This window comes from Ictalurus punctatus, chromosome 27 (genome assembly GCF_001660625.3).
Source record: "Ictalurus punctatus breed USDA103 chromosome 27, Coco_2.0, whole genome shotgun sequence".
NCBI classification, from domain to species: Eukaryota; Metazoa; Chordata; class Actinopteri; order Siluriformes; family Ictaluridae; genus Ictalurus; species Ictalurus punctatus.
Genome location: NC_030442.2, coordinates 18,172,644 through 18,189,371, shown reverse-complemented (window position 1 = coordinate 18,189,371; position 16,728 = coordinate 18,172,644). Strand labels below are relative to the sequence as shown.

The following is a 16,728-nucleotide window of genomic DNA, read 5'->3' as shown; positions in this document are numbered from 1 at the left end:
CGACTAACCTCTGCAGTTCTCCAGCTGTGATCCTCGGAGATGTTTTATCCACTCGAACCATCCTCTTCACAGTGCGTTGAGACGATACAGACACACGTCCAATTCCAGGTGGATTCATAACATTTCCAGTGGACTGGAACTTCTTCATTATTGCCCTGATGGTGGAAATGGGCATTTTCAATGCTTGTGCTGTTTTCTTATAGACACGCCCCATTGTGTGAAGCTCAACAACCTTTTGCCGCACATCACAGCTATATTCCTCGCTCTTACCCGTCGTTATGAATGTCTAAGGGAATTTGGTCTATGTGTTACCTCATACTTATACCCCTCTGAAACAGGAAGTCATGGTTGAACAATTTCCTGTCCCTAGTCACCCAGGTGTACAATATATATATATATATATATTTTTTTTTTTCTCGTATGAATTTATAGGAGTGACAATAATTGTTGTACACATATATTTAATAACTTTTTTTTGATAAACCTGTGTTGTGTTTGCTGTTGTCTGATGTCCGTGAGAGCAGAGTATTTTGGGGAATTGTTTGAACAAAATATCAAAAGGTTAAACAATAAAGACAATTTTTCACTGCTTTCTTTGCTCATATTTAGCAAGGGTGCCAATATTAATGGAGCACACTGTATGTCAAAATAAACTATTGTGACAACTTTTTGCATTTTAATTAATAATTTTATTTCACTTCAAGGACGAGGACATTTTTAAAAAGGGAACTATGTTTTTATGAAAAGGATCTGGTTAGTTTCTTCATTTAAGGCTGATTTACATATTTTCTGGCCTGGAAATTAGCTCCGCCCCCAAACAGAACAGAGCAGTTCAATTTTAGCTCCACTCCTCTTCTTAAAAAGGCTTTTTGGTTTTGTGTAGGTGCTAGGTCAGGGGCTGAGGTACGGTTGTAATGTTTTTCATCGTGATTGTAGTTCAGCCCACACACAGTAGAGGTCAGTAAAAAAACGACAAACTGCTGCTTTAAATTTGGAGTGGAAGTTGTTACGCAGCACAGTTTTGGCATTTGAGATCGGTGAGCTTCAATCTCCTGCCCCCTTCAGGCTGATCCAGTCACGCACTCAAGAACGAAATGTCGTCCATGTGCTTCAGGACTCAAGCATGGAGTACAGCCTCCACACACTTTCACACACTCCAGACACTTCAGCATCATCCAGAGAAGAAAAAAAAATAAAAAGTCGTTACGAAAAAAGCAAGCGGTGGTTGTGTGGAACGATGTGGGTCAAGTGACAGCCGTATTTAGCCCACTCATAGAGGCGTAATGAAATAATGCACCAGGAGTGCGGCTGACTCGGTGCGTTGGATCAAAAGGCATGAATTATTATTGAAGAATAGCAGGCCATGATGCTTCTTTCCCCAAATGGAATAGTGCCACAGAGCACAGGGGCTTGTTGAAACGCTCCGAAAATGTGCTAAACTGCACGATCAAGCACCTTCCTAATGTAGCAAATATAATAATGTGTCTCTTAGTCATCACTTTCCGAGGTATGAGAAAGGAAAAAGAAGAAGGAAACTGCTGCGTCGCAGAATGCACATATTTTACCCGAGCACAGTTTGGTCAACAAACCGTTTTTCACACGAGGGAAGGATGGATAAAAGCTGGAGGGGTTTCACAGCTGTTCTTGTAAAATACTGAGTGGAGGTGATTATTTTTCCTACAACGGCACATCGTGAAGTGTTTGTTCCTCTTATACTACAGCAATTTTAATTTTTTTTTTAATTCGTTAAAGAATGACATTGAAATTTCTATCTATTTAGCATTGTGGGAACGTCAGCTAAATGAGTCAGTTCCTGTTCGCACTTCCGTTACAGCAGCTATAAACAGTCTTTCCTTCACCAGCCCTCTCTTTATTCTCTCTCTTAAAGTCAATAAGACAAACAAAACAACACCTTGTCATGTTACAGATAAACCACGACGAGTAAACTCTTCTGTCCTGAAGATTTATCCTCACTGATACAAAGCACTGAAACTGGAGACTCCTTTCATGAAAGTTAAATAAACGTGACCCTACTGATGTCAGTGATTATGCACATTTTATTTTTATCAGTTTATGTGGACCGTCTGCAATGCACGTCCCTGCGAATGAGCTGTTACTATAGAAACGATCATACAGCCAAGGAAGGCTACAGTTATAGAAAGTTAATCAACACCTTCTGACCAATCACGATCCAGAATTCAACATGGCACTTTATACGCTCAGCTCAGCGTCTCTAGTTAACAACAAACAAACAACAACAACAACAAAAAAACAATCATTCAGACGTTCCACAACATTAAATGTAACTGTAAATGGGTGAAAGGACCAAAATGGTGATATTAGTGGCTCCATTTCCCTCCATATTGGTTATATCGGTAATAATTGAAACGAAACTGAGGTATAATAGAAATTTTAAAGGAACAATTCAAGCACAAAAATGAAATGGACACAAACAGCACATCATTTGTGTCTGATGTTTAGCTGAAGTCAGGGAAACTCACCACCTGGAATTATATCATTAACCAAATCTCTTCAAACATACGAAAGTACACTTTTAAACTTTAGGCCACACCCCCTTCCTGGGTCAGATGCTGGTGTGGAAGGACACCAAACTAAGCTTCAATATTTTGTGCTATGACTCTTTTAGCTCTTTTAGCTGATTGGACAACGTGAATGTGATGATTCTAACAAACTGTAGTGTTCATTACTTGGTGGCCGCATAACCCGAGCCAAACACGTGTTGAACGATTGAGTGTGTTTGGCGAAAAGGGCACATCGTGCTCTTCATTTTTCAAGCTGATGTGATTTTCTAAAATCACAGTCCGAGTCTGTGAGGCAGAACATTTATTGAAAGTTAATGCACCCACTGTAAATTCTTTATTGTGCTTTGACCGATATAACTCTCGCTATAGATCCCACTTACGGAGCGGAGCAGTGGCTTGAACCCATTACTCCTGTGTTATAGCAGAGATCAGAGGTGATCCGGGATACGAGCGTGCCGGTCTGACTACTAATGAGGTTGTAAAAAAAATTATAAATGAATAGGTAAATAAATAAATAAAACAAAAAAACAGGCTGCTCCTTTTATCACACTGACAAATATTCATCTGTTCTGATAATCATTGCAAATCATCACCAAATTGCTTTTAGGTGATCCTTCTCCATTGGCTGGCTGCCTCGGAGAACGCATTAACCATGTTAACGTCATGGTATTGTGGGCCAGCGTAATTTTGTTTTCAGCAAGCACAAACATACAAATTATATTTTTGGTGATTGCTTAACAATTTGCAATGCGATTGTTGTGATTGCATTAGATTAACCTTATTTGCAGGCTCATCTAAATCCCAAACAGATGCCGTCTCACCACACAAATTAATAACACTTCCTACGCTTCAGGTGAGCGCGCCATTATTGCCGCTAAATAACATTTTTTTTGCTCTGTGTTATTGCGTTAGCGGCCGTGTCGTCCCTCATGCTGTGTATCAGCGTGACCTGTAGACCCTGTGAGATTCCATCCATCACTGCGGCTCTACTCATTAGTGAAAACGGATTTCTCTCTCTCTCTCTCTCTCTCTCTTTGTGTTTTTCTCTCTTTCACTTCTTAGGCTGTGGACTTTGAGAGTAAAAACTTTTACAACCTGACGGTGGTGGCGACCAACATTCGGCCTTCAGCGACCGGAGCCCCGTTTATGGACCAAACGACGATCAAAGTCATTGTAGAGGACGCGGACGAGCCGCCCGTCTTCACAAAGTCCACTTATGTGTTTGAAGTGCATGAGAATGCCGCCATTAACACCGTCGTCGGAACCGTTACAGCCCGAGACCAGGACGCTACACGCAGCCTCATCAGGTAAAGAAACTCCACTAATCATTCCCTCAGACCACTTCCTCAATCCACGTCCTCACACCACGTCCTCACACCACTTCCTCACACCACTTCCTCACACCATTTCCTCACACCACTTCCTCACACCACTTCCTCACACCACTTCCTCACACCATTTCCTCACTCCACTTCTGCACACCACTCCCTCACACCATTTCCTCACTCCACTTCCTCACACCACTTCCTCACACCACTTCCTCACACCACTTCCTCACACCACTTCCTCAGTTCACTTCCTCAGTCCACTTCCTCACACCACTCCCTCACACCACTTCCTCAGTTCACTTCCTCACACCACTTCCTCAGTCCACTTCCTCACACCACTTCCTCAATCCACGTCCTCACACCATTTCCTCACACCACTTCCTCAGTTTACTTCCTCACACCACTTCCTCAGTTCACTTCCTCACACCACTTCCTCAATCCACGTCCTCACACCATTTCCTCACACCATTTCCTCACTCCACTTCCTCACACCACTTCCTCACTCCACTTCCGCACACCATTTCCTCACACCATTTCCTCACATCACTTCCTCACACCACTCCCTCACACCACTTCCTCACATCACTTCCTCACACCACTCCCTCACACCACTTCCTCAGTCCACTTCCTCACACCACTCCCTCACACCACTTCCTCACACCACTCCCTCACACCACTCCCTCACACCACTCCCTCACACCACTTCCTCACATCACTTCCTCACACCATTTCCTCACACCATTTCCTCACATCACTTCCTCACACCACTTCCTCACACCACTTCCTCACACTTCTTCCTCAGAACTTTGGATATTTGGATAACACATTCATGAGCACTGCATATAGACTTTATAACACAGTTCTGCAAAACTGGTGTAAGGCTTCGGCCTTTATATAAAATACTACAGCTGAAAATGACTATAGAGTTATATTAGAATTAGTATAGCTGAAAAAATATTTAATAATAATAATAATTTGAACTTTTAATCGTGTCTCGGTCGTTATTACTTTTATCACTTTACAAGCAGCACATTCATCAAGTATTGAGAAATAATAAGAAGAAATCATTTACAGTGTGTGCAGAAATTCATTAAAGCATCAAAGTATTCCTTTAATGATGTAATAATATAAGTGCAGAATAAAATCAAACCCAGAAATAGAAAACATGAACACGATCTGAGATCAATTATATTCCTAATGGACACGTGTCATTTTATTTATTTATTTATATTTAAAAAAATAATAATATACAGCAAAACTTCACAATTTAAATCACAATTGAAAAAAAAATATATAGCCTATATTTATTTGCATCATTTGTGCAAAATGTGCAAAACAACACCAACAGTATTTCATACAGTACATCATATTATAAAATGATATAATAAATGCAGGAAGAGGAAATCTGTATTTTCCCCCTTTCTCTTCCAAATGCAGTTTCTTTCCTGTTTTCAGACATTTTGGGGAAAAAAAAAAAAATCACTCTTACTAAAATGAATTTCTTGCATCATGTGCAGAAAATAAGTGAGATGAACTTGTTACAAAAAAATGTTTGAACGTGCGAAAATAACCCAGCAGTGAGTGTTTAGTTTCTCTCAGGATTGTTCCTAATGTTCATGGTTAAAAATTAAAAATAATATAGAGGGACGTTGAACATTAACCCTCGAGATGTTCTCGAGGGTTTGAGGAATCGGGAACAGAGCGGTGGAACTCCGGCGCACTGTGACCTCCTGCTTTTCTTTGCCGAGTACTCTTCGATGAAAAAAAAAAAAATCACAAGGGCACCTTGCCTATAGGTTACACGGGCAATTTCTCTCTCTCCGGCGCAGCGTTTCATTAACTCTCCGGTGAGTTGCCATGTTTCAGGGACAACACTCAACAGGTTGTGTAATTACTCTGGGAATTGGGAAAAGAAGAGAAATTGGGTGTTTTTTCCCTCTCAGAGTTCATCCAGAGTGTGTATCCCGACGATTGCCGAGTTTTTTTAATTTACCCCGACGCGGGAAGTCGGACATGTCCTTATACGAAGGCGCACTTTAATGGTGGAAAACATCTGTCTGCTGGTGCTGTGTTCTCATTCCGGGGTTAATCGCTATGTAATAACACCAGAAACAGGTTTTATCTCAATGGGAGTGAAAATGAGAACGAGTTACTTTTTATGACATGTAAGCCTTTTCGTTTAGCAGACGCTTTAATCCAAAGCAACTTACAGTACAGATGAGGACATACAAGCGAAGATAACCGCTTAGCATATTCAGTACAGCCATCAGTTCCAGAGCAGGACTGCGGTAGGGGTTATACTGCGAAGGGGTGGAGCGGCACGATCGTCACCGTGTGCCATCGTCAACCGTAGCGTACAATACTTCAGCGTTTTATCGTTTCGTCTCCATCCACCGTATCTGACGTTTTACGCCACTGAACTGTTGAACTGTGGATTCTGATTGGTCAGAAGGTGTCGCTTTATTTTCTATAACAGTAGCACAGGTTTATACTGTATTAATGCGCTCCTTCTAATAGATTATCGTTTCCATAGAGACGGCTCATTCACAGGGACGTGTACAGAGGACGCTCCATATAAACAGATTTAGATAATGTGTGTGTTTGTCGATATGATGAAGTTTCCTGTGAGGAGAGGTTTACTTACTGTAATATTCATGGAAGGAGTCTCCAGTGTAACGAGGTAAATCTGTAACTCGACGTTTTCCGACATCTTCAGGACAGACGAGTTTACACGTTGTGGTTTCTCTGTAACGTGATATGCCGTGATTTGTATTTATTTATCTGTTTGTCCGAAATTATTCTTATTTATTAATAAACAACTCATAAAATTGTAACAAGTGCAACCGCTGCCCTTTATGCTTATGTTAGATCAGATTGCTGTAAACGCCTTGTATTTTAATTCATTCATTTATTTTTTCCCGCTGTAAGAAAAAGTTAAAATTCTTCTCTTTGGTAACTGTACGTATATAGAGATAATGAGACCGAAAACGCCGGGGTATTTCTTTTAATAATAATTATATTTATATAATAACATATCAGATTTCCACCCTGACCAAGGCCAGAAAATGAATAAAATAAAACATATTCGTCTGATGTTGTCCTGTATTTAAGAAGAAAAGAACAGGAAAAGCAACACCCCCGGCATGTACCGTGACAGTGTTAAACTACCTCTCGCATGCTCACGTTGTCTGCGTGAAAAGGTTTCTCGACGTCGACGCTGATTGCATTTGCCAAGCGGCGGCGTGTTCCATTGTGTCGGTGCACCGATTTTTTTTTATTTGTAAGATGAATTACTTCTATCCCGGGGCCATCAAGTAAATTATGTTTGGCAAAACCTGATCAAGCCCACTTCGGCATCAAGAAATACATTATGTTTTCCAATATTTCACAGAGGCTGCGGGATCCTTAAGTGAATTTCGAGGCATAAAGTGGCAAAGTCACTTTCCCGCCCGACTACCGGCACAGATAATGTCATTTAAAGGTAAAAGGCACTTTGCAAATGGAAGAGCAGAAAAAAGAGAAGTGGCAGACTAACACATCCTTACGCCTTCAGTTTGGTTTGAGCATAGATTACCTTGTACTCCTTCAAATCAAATCAAATCAATCTCTCTCGGACTACCGGCATAGATCGAAGAGTCTTTCACTCCTTCTCTGCTTTTTTTTTTATTTTTTTTTATTCAAACTCCCAGTCTCTTTGATTTTTCTTCTCTCATATTTTTTTTGGTTTGTTTTGTTTTCTCTCTCGTATACTCACGACCTTCCCCCACCCCCTCCTTCCCCACATCTCCCCCATCTCCACAAAAAGCCCAAAGCTATACTTAATGCACTGAAGCGTAAGACATTGCAGGTAGACTCCGGTCGAAACAGAGCAGAGCTGCATTTTCCTGTCGATTGTTTTGCTTGAAGCCGCGCAGACATCAAATGCACTCTGGAGGAAAAAAAATAAAAAATAATACAACCCCCCCCATCCCCATCCCCCCTCCCCCTCGAAGAAAAAAAACCCAAAACACGAGTCCGGTTTTCAGCCGAGATTTTATCACGCTCTTATCCTCTCATCAGCACAGCACTTTTAAACCCCTTTCCTTCTGTCTCTCCTCACATTCGCACACATGCAAGCAAGGTGATTCTGCTCGTTAGGATTTGTTTCAGATTTACAGGACGGGACACGTTGCATTTTAATACGCCGTCCTCGCTTATTTAGTAATGTTCGCATTTGGATGCCCGCAGCAGTGTGGAATAAACTGTGCATCTGTGACCCTCCCCCTGGAATAACTGACCTAATAACAAAAGCAAACGACACACGCTGCAAACCGCCAGCCGCACGCTCCGCTCCGTTCCTGCCCTGGATTGAGAGATGCTCAGAGAGAGAAAAATAACAACATGCCACACGCAGCACTGATAATACTCTCATACCGCAATGCTATTTGCTATAATGCTCCAATTTCACAGCTGCACTTAATGTCGTCCTCTCTAGAAATGAGATGTTAATGATAAACTGAGAGCGTGATGGACAGTTATCATCGTATCTTTCCGTACGGACACAACCGTACGCGTGTACTGTATACATCGCACTTTACAGTCCCCATGCTATCTCCAAAACCACTTACATCGCTTCTCGTCCTGGGTTACACTCTTAGAAAATCGAACGCTTAAGACTCCTTCGGTTGTCCCTTTGGGAACCCAACAGAGTGGAACCATTTTAGGAGGTCCTTGAAGAGCCCTTGAAGAAAACTATTTTTTTTTTTTTTTCCTTGAGAGTGTACCAAACACCAAGAAGTTAAACTTCTGACAGGTTGTAGATATTAAGAAGAAAATAATGAGCAATAACTAGGAGTCTGTACTTCACACGTACCCAGTTAATATGTGCACTTTTTGGAGAATAAAAGGATTCTTTAAGGGTTCGTTAAGAGCTCAGTAGATAATTATGGGTTCTTAGCTTCGCAGATATATCGTGCTAAGAACATTCTGTTGTGGGATTCTGCATAGAACATTCGAGGGTTCCCCAGAAACCTTACAGAAACCTACAACCAAGATGTTGTTAATTAAAGACTTCCTACTTTCCAAAAAAAAGAAAAAAGGGTGCGTCATGTGATTCCCCCTGAGTGCGCTCTGAATGTTCTTCCATGTGTTTTGTTTTGTTATTGATCGCTGTTCATGTGTGTTTTCTTTGGATTCTTTGGAGGCTCCGCCCCTGCCTCGTCCCTGATTTATTGCTCTGGTGTGTTATTTTTTTGTCTTCACCTGCATTCAGTTACCTTCACATTAGTTTGTCTGTTTAAGCCCGTCTGCTCCGGTGTGTCATGGTTGCACCAATCATGCGTCGGACTACGTCTCTCATCAGCCACGGCTCACCACCTGATCACGACGCTTAAGCAGACACGTGACTGCTTTGCATCTGATTCGCATTTACGTTGATGAATTAATTATTTAAGTCACGTATTGTCTAGCCCACGTTGTCGGTCTTTAGTCATTCTCTCACTATTCGGATCATGTTTCTGTTGTCTAGCCTCACTGTTTCTCCTTCATGTTCGGTAGTCTTTGTGTTTCCTCATTTTCACTATAAACAGATGTGTTTTTCTTTCGCACTATCCGTCGTGACCCAGATGAGGACGGGTTCCCTTCTGAGTCCGGTTCCTCTCAAGGTTTCTTCCTCATATCATCTTAAGGAGTTTTTTTCCTCACCACCGTCACCACCGTCACCACCGTCTCGCTCAATAGGGATAAATTCACACTCTTAAAATCTCCATCCTGTGTTTATTGTTTCTGTAAAGCTGCTCTGAGACAATGTCCGTTGTTAAAAGCGCTAAAAAAGCGAATAAAAGTAAATTGAATTGAATGTGTCCTGCCTCTTTACCGTTTCAACGCAAGGAGCATAGACGCCTTTATAGCACGATATGATAGAAACACCTTGTTGTAGGACATAATACCATTACCGTTTCTCCCAGATGGACATCAACGTGCGTTGAGAGTGTAGGAAATAAAAGAGCCAACACACTGGAAAGTTATACTCATCTTATCCTCCTGGGACCCAGAAGAGTAAAATTATTTTAACATTTACTTCAGAAGAAGAAAGCTCTCCCGGGTGACACCGTTTAGTGGGATTATAAATCATTACAGTATGCAGGTGTACGTAGAAGAGTAAAGGCACACAGTAGTGAGCAGACTGTGAGGACTGGGATGAACTGGATGAACACAGGACAGTCTTTATGACTACAGAAGCAGCTCTTAGGGATAAATCTACAGTACTGGAGAAAGGGTAAGACTTGGGAATAATTTGTTTGGGAAGTGCAGATCTTTAGGATGTCCATGCGGAACTATCCATAGGAGGAGGGAAACTACAGGAGCTACTTGTCGTCCTGTAAAAAAAAACAGCCAAAAAAGCATTATTTAAGAAAAGAAAGAAAAAGAACATGGTCAGGATCAGTTATCAAAAAATGGCGGCGACACGTCCCCAGTGTCCGTGTCCTCAGTTCCATCTAAACCCTTTTAAAACCTCTAAAAACTCTCAGCCTGTTAACGACTGCTGCTGGAATCATTAAGGGTTTTATTTTTTTTTCAGGGTTTAATTCAAACACTGCATTTGACCTCTTTATATCAGTTCAGCATGACCGTGATTTCATGACGAAATACAGTGCAAAACATTTCTAGATATCCAAACTACGTCCCTGCCGGTGTGTGTGTGTGTGTGTGTGTGTGTGTGTGTGTGTGTGTGTGTGTTACTGTTTAGTCCTGCTGTATGATGCATTTATAAAGCAGAATAAGGCACCGCCAATAACAACAACTACGATAATAATGATGAATAATGAAGGATAAAAAAGGAAAAAAAAAAGAAGAGTGATAAAAAGCCACTGAGCGAGCCGGCCTCGTTGCAGATATTAAGCCTAATTAAGCATTTCGCTTCATCTTTAAAGACCTATTACTTTGCTTCGCTTTGTTTTCAGCCGTAGATAACAGCAGCAGCTCGAGACGAGATGACTTTAATGGATTCGTTTAATCATGCAGTCTAGACTCGAGCTTTGAAATCTGACCTCCATCTCACAATTAAACATGAGCGTGAGGCAGATTTTAGCACTAATGTGTGTAAGCTGGTGTTTAGCGATATTTACAAAGTTGACACGTGTCTGTTTTTTTTTTTTTTTTTTGGTGTGTTTGTTTAACTCCCTCCATCATTACCACCACATCACCAAAAACCCACCCACCCACAGCCTGTCCTGATTTCTCCCACGGTACCATGTGTACTTTTGTCAGTTTGATTGACGGGTAGCAGAACATTTCAGGCTCTGTCTCTCTGTGATACGTGAAAACTGTCAGAGCCTGACTGAAAACCGCTCAGCCACCTGGAGAGCGCTCCCAGGTGTGTGTGTGTGTGTGTGTGTGTGTGTGTGTGTGAGTTTTTCTTGACCGACACTTTCAGCCTCGAAGGTATCACGACACTGCGGTTAAGTGCATGCACACGTATGTGACGATATATCAGTAATAATGCATCGTGACAATTAAATCTGAAACATCGTTAATATTCAGCGATATTATATCCAGATGATTCGTGAAAGAATTTGACCGTGCCCTGTGGCCACGCCCTGATGAAATGATTGACAGCTGTGAATGCAGATTCTCCACAGAGTTAGCAAATCGGTGAGGATCGATATGGTGAAACTTTGCGATACGCAGACATCATGACATATCATTTTAGAAAATAAAACCTGAAACATACCCTTCAAAGCAGAATAAACAGAATTTTGCTGGTTAGCTAGCTCAAAGACACGCCCACAACTCCCTTGCCACACCCACTTGGAGACATCTCCATATATTGACTCAAAGGCACCGCCACATTTTCTTCTATGCTCTTTATTTGATGCCCAACCCGGGGAAACGTCAGAAAAACACATGGACACAAGCACACATCAATTTATAGGCCATACAAATATAAGCTAGTTTATTAGTAATGCTACCCAGCTAGCAAAATTAGCAAAATCATTTCCATATAAAGGAATCAAAGACTCAGCTGTATTTACTTCAGTGCTCTTTACTTGAGGCCCAAACTGGGGCAATGTCATTAGCAAATATGATTTTAAACACACACCCATATTTTTCTCATTCAGCCACGCCCACATATAGAAAAGCACGTAAGGTGGTTACTAGTAGTTACTAACGCAGATAGCAAAGTTAGCAAATATTAGTGATATGGGGCATTTGAAAATCACGTATTCTCATGTGCGTGTTTAAGCTAACGGGATCTCTAACTATTAGTAAACTAAAATATATTTGCATGTCTATGTGTGGGTGTGGCTTAAAGACCCAAAAATGGTCCATTTATGCTCATGACATAGAAGGAAAGAAGGAAACGTAGACAAGACTTTGAGTCCATATGTGGAGACAACTTTACTAGCTTTGCTAGCTTGGAAGCTACCTACCAGTAAACTAGCGTGTATTTGCTATGTCTATGTCTGTATGTGGGAGAGGTGTAAAGAAAAAAAAAGGCGTGTCTTTGAGTCCATACTCGCCAATGACATAAAATGGCCGAGTAAAGGCCAAAAAAGGAAATATAGCCAAGTGTTTAAGTCCATATATGGAAATGATTTAGTGGGAATATTATAGATTTTGTTAGCCAGCTAAAAAAAGCTAAGTTAACCTGGCAGAGTGTGTTATACATGCATTGTATACAACGTGCAGTCAGTTTGATATGAGTGCACTGTTTAGTTCATGACTTGTCTACGTCAGATTGTTGGTATGAAGGAAATACTGAAAGGTGCTTTGGCAGTGTTTGAAATTTTCATTGCAGCCTGCTGTAAGTTTAGCGTGTAAGCACGCCACGAGGCGGTGCAGGTAATAATAACTCAAATTAATGCTCTTCCATGATGACATGCAGTGCAAAACATTTCAGATGTCATCCCCGCTGCGGCGTTAATGTCCATGCCCACCATCACTCATCTTCAGAGCGGATTATTAAGGCCCTGCTGATTTTACCATATTCTAACCTACAGGAATCGGCTGATGGATAGCAGGGCATTAAGTGAAGCATGTGAGCCGCGCCTTTATTTGGTTAGACGTGAAGTGAATGCACATTTCATTTAGCTCTCTGCTCTTTTCTTCCCCACTCTCTCTCGTTCTCTCTCTCCTGACAGGTACTCGATCGATCGGCACACAGATCTGGAGAGGCAGTTCAATATCCATGTGGACGACGGGAAGATCACGTTAGCCAAACCGCTGGACAGAGAGACCGATACGTGGCACAACATCACCGTGACGGCTACAGAAGTCCGTAAGTGACATTTTAATTTGACTTTAAAATAAATAAATAAACAAATGAATAAATGCTGAACTTAATTACAACAGCAATACAGTGACAGCCATAAACAGACATCATGCTAATAGATGAATGAATAAGCAAATTAATTAATGAATTAAGCTGAATTTAATTATGCCAGCAGTGTCAGATCACCACAGTGACGGCTTAGAGGTGCAACAGACATCTCATTAATATATAAAAAAATGTCTTTTTAATATATAAATACATTACATAAATAAATAATAGTCTTCAATTACGATATTAACATATTAACGTGGACAGGTTCCATGTAATTGAAATGATCCAACATAAATAAATAAAAGTAACTGGTTGCTGTGTAAAGTAAGCTCCATATACAGTACTGTACATGTACATACACGAAAACAATGCAATTACTGTGTTGAAATAAAGAATCTGAAACGTTTCAAACCAATGAATGAATTATTATTTTTTCTACCTAAATTTGTACACAGATAAACTAATGTTTCAGCTGAATAGGGAATATTTGCATAATTGTAATTTGAATGCAAATGTAAAAGACATTAGATGGCACTTCAGTTTTACTCTTCTGGCCAAAGTGTTTTCATGAAACTCTACCTTAAGACAAAACAATGAAACATTCCCATTATTTCCTTTCAGAACGTGATGCAGGTCTGTATCTCATATTTACATTTATCTCATATTCACATGTATCTCATATCTCATATTCACATGTATCTCATATCTCATATCTTATATATCTCATATATCTCATATTCACATGTATCTCATATCTCATATCTTATATATCTCATATATAGCGCATATATCTCATAACTCATATATATATATATATATATATATATATATATCATATCTCATATATCTCATATTTCCATATATCTCATTTTCACATATATCTCATATCTTATATATCTCATTTTCACATATATCTCATATCTCATATCTCACATATATATATATATATATATATATATATATATATATATATATATATATATATATATATATATAGAGAGAGAGAGAGAGAGAGAGAGAGAGAGAGAGAGAGAGAGAGATAGATAGATAGATACTGCATATATCTCATATATATGCACTCATATTCACATCTGGAGGCGCAGTGGGATAATTATTCTGAAGTTATGTGGTCTCTCTCTCTCTCTCTCTCTCTCTCTCTCTCATACACACACACACACACACACAGATTAAACACTGCTCGGTACAATTAACAGCGGATCCCGAGCGTAAAGTGTTTAATGTCTTATATTCCTCAGTGACAAAGAAAGCTGTTTAAACAGTCTGTTTCTGCAGATACGACACCCGTGCACTTTCTCATGTCTGTGCTGGTACAAATTCGGGACAGAATAGAATTAGAAAACATATTTATACTCCAGTTTTTTTTTTTTTGGAATATATTTTAACATTTTATGACACATCCCTCATCTACACACCATCAAAATGAAGTTTTTTTTTTTACAAAAAAAAAGTTTTACACATTTTTTATTGATATCGGAATGTCTTGACTTGAACTACAATTTTGTTAGCATTAACAATGTAGCTTCCATTTGGTTTGTTGAAAGAAAAGAAAAAAAAGGAAACTATTATAAATATTGAGTGCGGTATAAACGAGGTATTTTTGTAGGCCAGCCCTGACCTCAGCATCACCCTGGTTCCCTCAACAAAAAGCCAACAAAAGGTTTTACGTTGGCGTTTGGTTTATGATTCTTACACGCTCTGTTCATCAAGATACTCTTCACAAATTAATTTTGACGCCTAAATACAAGTAAATACTGAAGTAAATAGCGCTACAATTTGAAAATATTATAAATTGATGAATCTACAAGTTTTGTAGAAAGCTTGAGTTGGAATAGATTGTGAGAGCGCGAGTATAAACACAACGAGGCTGTAGTAGACGAGTTTCCTGTTCGGCGTGATGACGTTTAACGTCCCGGACAACCTCCGTAGTTCCTTGTCTTAGTGAGCAAGTTTTAGATACGTAAAAGTTTAAAATAATCATGAGTGAGGGATTACTGATGTATTTTATATCGTAGAATAAAATGTGAAAATATCTTCAGCTTGTGTTAAACGCAGACCTTATTGCAGGCATTTAACCAAAAAACCCATTGACTTCGGGACAAAAGAAACAAAAAAAAACAACTAAACTCGTAGATAAACTTTTGAGAAAAAAAAAAAAAATGATGTTCCTTCTTCTGGCATTTACGTCAATGAATAAATAGAAATGAAAAAGAAACGCTGTGTGTGGTGCAGATAATTAGTGATGGAGTGGTGTGAAGAAATGGAGTCACTGTTCCCTCCCCAAAGTTCTTCATTTAAATAATGAATGTTCTATATTTGACCTATTTATAGTTATTTAATGTTCTGGAACTTACTTACGATTTCTAGCAGCTATAAACAGTTCACCAGCCTCTCTTTCTTCTCAAAATAAGACAAAATATACACGTTTTTCGAAAACATAAAGTCACCGCTTTATCTCTGGCTGTTACGCAGCGCTGGCACTGGAGACTCCTTCCATACACGTTAAATAAATACCTTTCTCCTTACAGAAAACTTCACCGTATCAACGATTACACACTTTTTCACGTGACGTTGACAACGCTTGTGCGTTTCTTTAACAATAATAAGCTGCGTGTGGCGTTTTATCAGCTCCGCACTTTACGGAGTCAAAACGCGATAAAACGCGATCATTACAAAGACACTCGCTGTGTGACTCAAATCCAGTTTACCGGTGACTTGCTGAAATTAGCTAAGCAAACACACTTTTAGAGAGAATTTCATTCCTGGAAGTAGCATTGTTAACACGTCCTTTCATTTGTGTGACATTTAAAGCTTGATGATTCCCCTCTAATTTCACTTAGACGCCGTCTGCAATTTAGCTCCATGCGTTGCGTGCTTTATTAACTCGGGTCTCAAGGAACCAGTTCTAAAAGCAGCTGTAGGCATGCCAAAGGCCAACGCGAAATGATAATTGCGATAAAAGTCAGTGGGTGCAACACTGATTAAATCCAATCATTTACATGGTCCTCAAAAGGGACTTTAAATTAGCCACAGTGAAGGAATAAGTCTAATCAAAACCTAATCTAATTAAACTGTCTTTTATTTTCTTCTTAGAATTCAGTTGCCAGCATTTCATAAATATTCAGAGTTTTTAACCTTATGTATAAAACATGTGTGTGTGTGTGTGTGTGTGTGTGTGTGTGTGTGTGTGTGTGTGGGGAACTTTTAAAAGCTCATGAAATAGGATCAAGGATTTTAATCACAGTCCTGGTTTGCATAGTTGATGAAGTGGAACTTCTCGGACTGATGAGATGCATCTTAATGTGAAAGAGAAAAATAGACAGAAATTATTTACTGGGTGTCCGGCTGCAATAATAATAATAATAATAATAATAATAATAATAATAATAATAATAATAATAATCTATCCCCTTTCACTTATATACCACCGAACTTATATACACACACATATAAACAGTTGCACTCAAAATGATTTGACCCACATTGCAGATCAGGTTTATTGTCAAAATGTTCAGACTTTCAGCTGGTTGCGATG

General features: G+C 39.7%; 1 protein-coding gene across 1 annotated transcript in view; it reads left to right on the top strand.

Moving 5' to 3' along the window:
• The window catches only part of cdh8 (cadherin 8), a 140,967-nt gene that overhangs the window by 110,593 nt on the left and 13,646 nt on the right, over window positions 1–16,728 (top strand). The window contains exons 7-8 of the mRNA XM_017458355.3: window positions 3,606–3,850; window positions 12,994–13,130. Coding sequence (XP_017313844.1) covers window positions 3,606–3,850; window positions 12,994–13,130 — 382 coding nt within the window. The remainder of the gene's footprint in view (window positions 1–3,605; window positions 3,851–12,993; window positions 13,131–16,728) is intronic.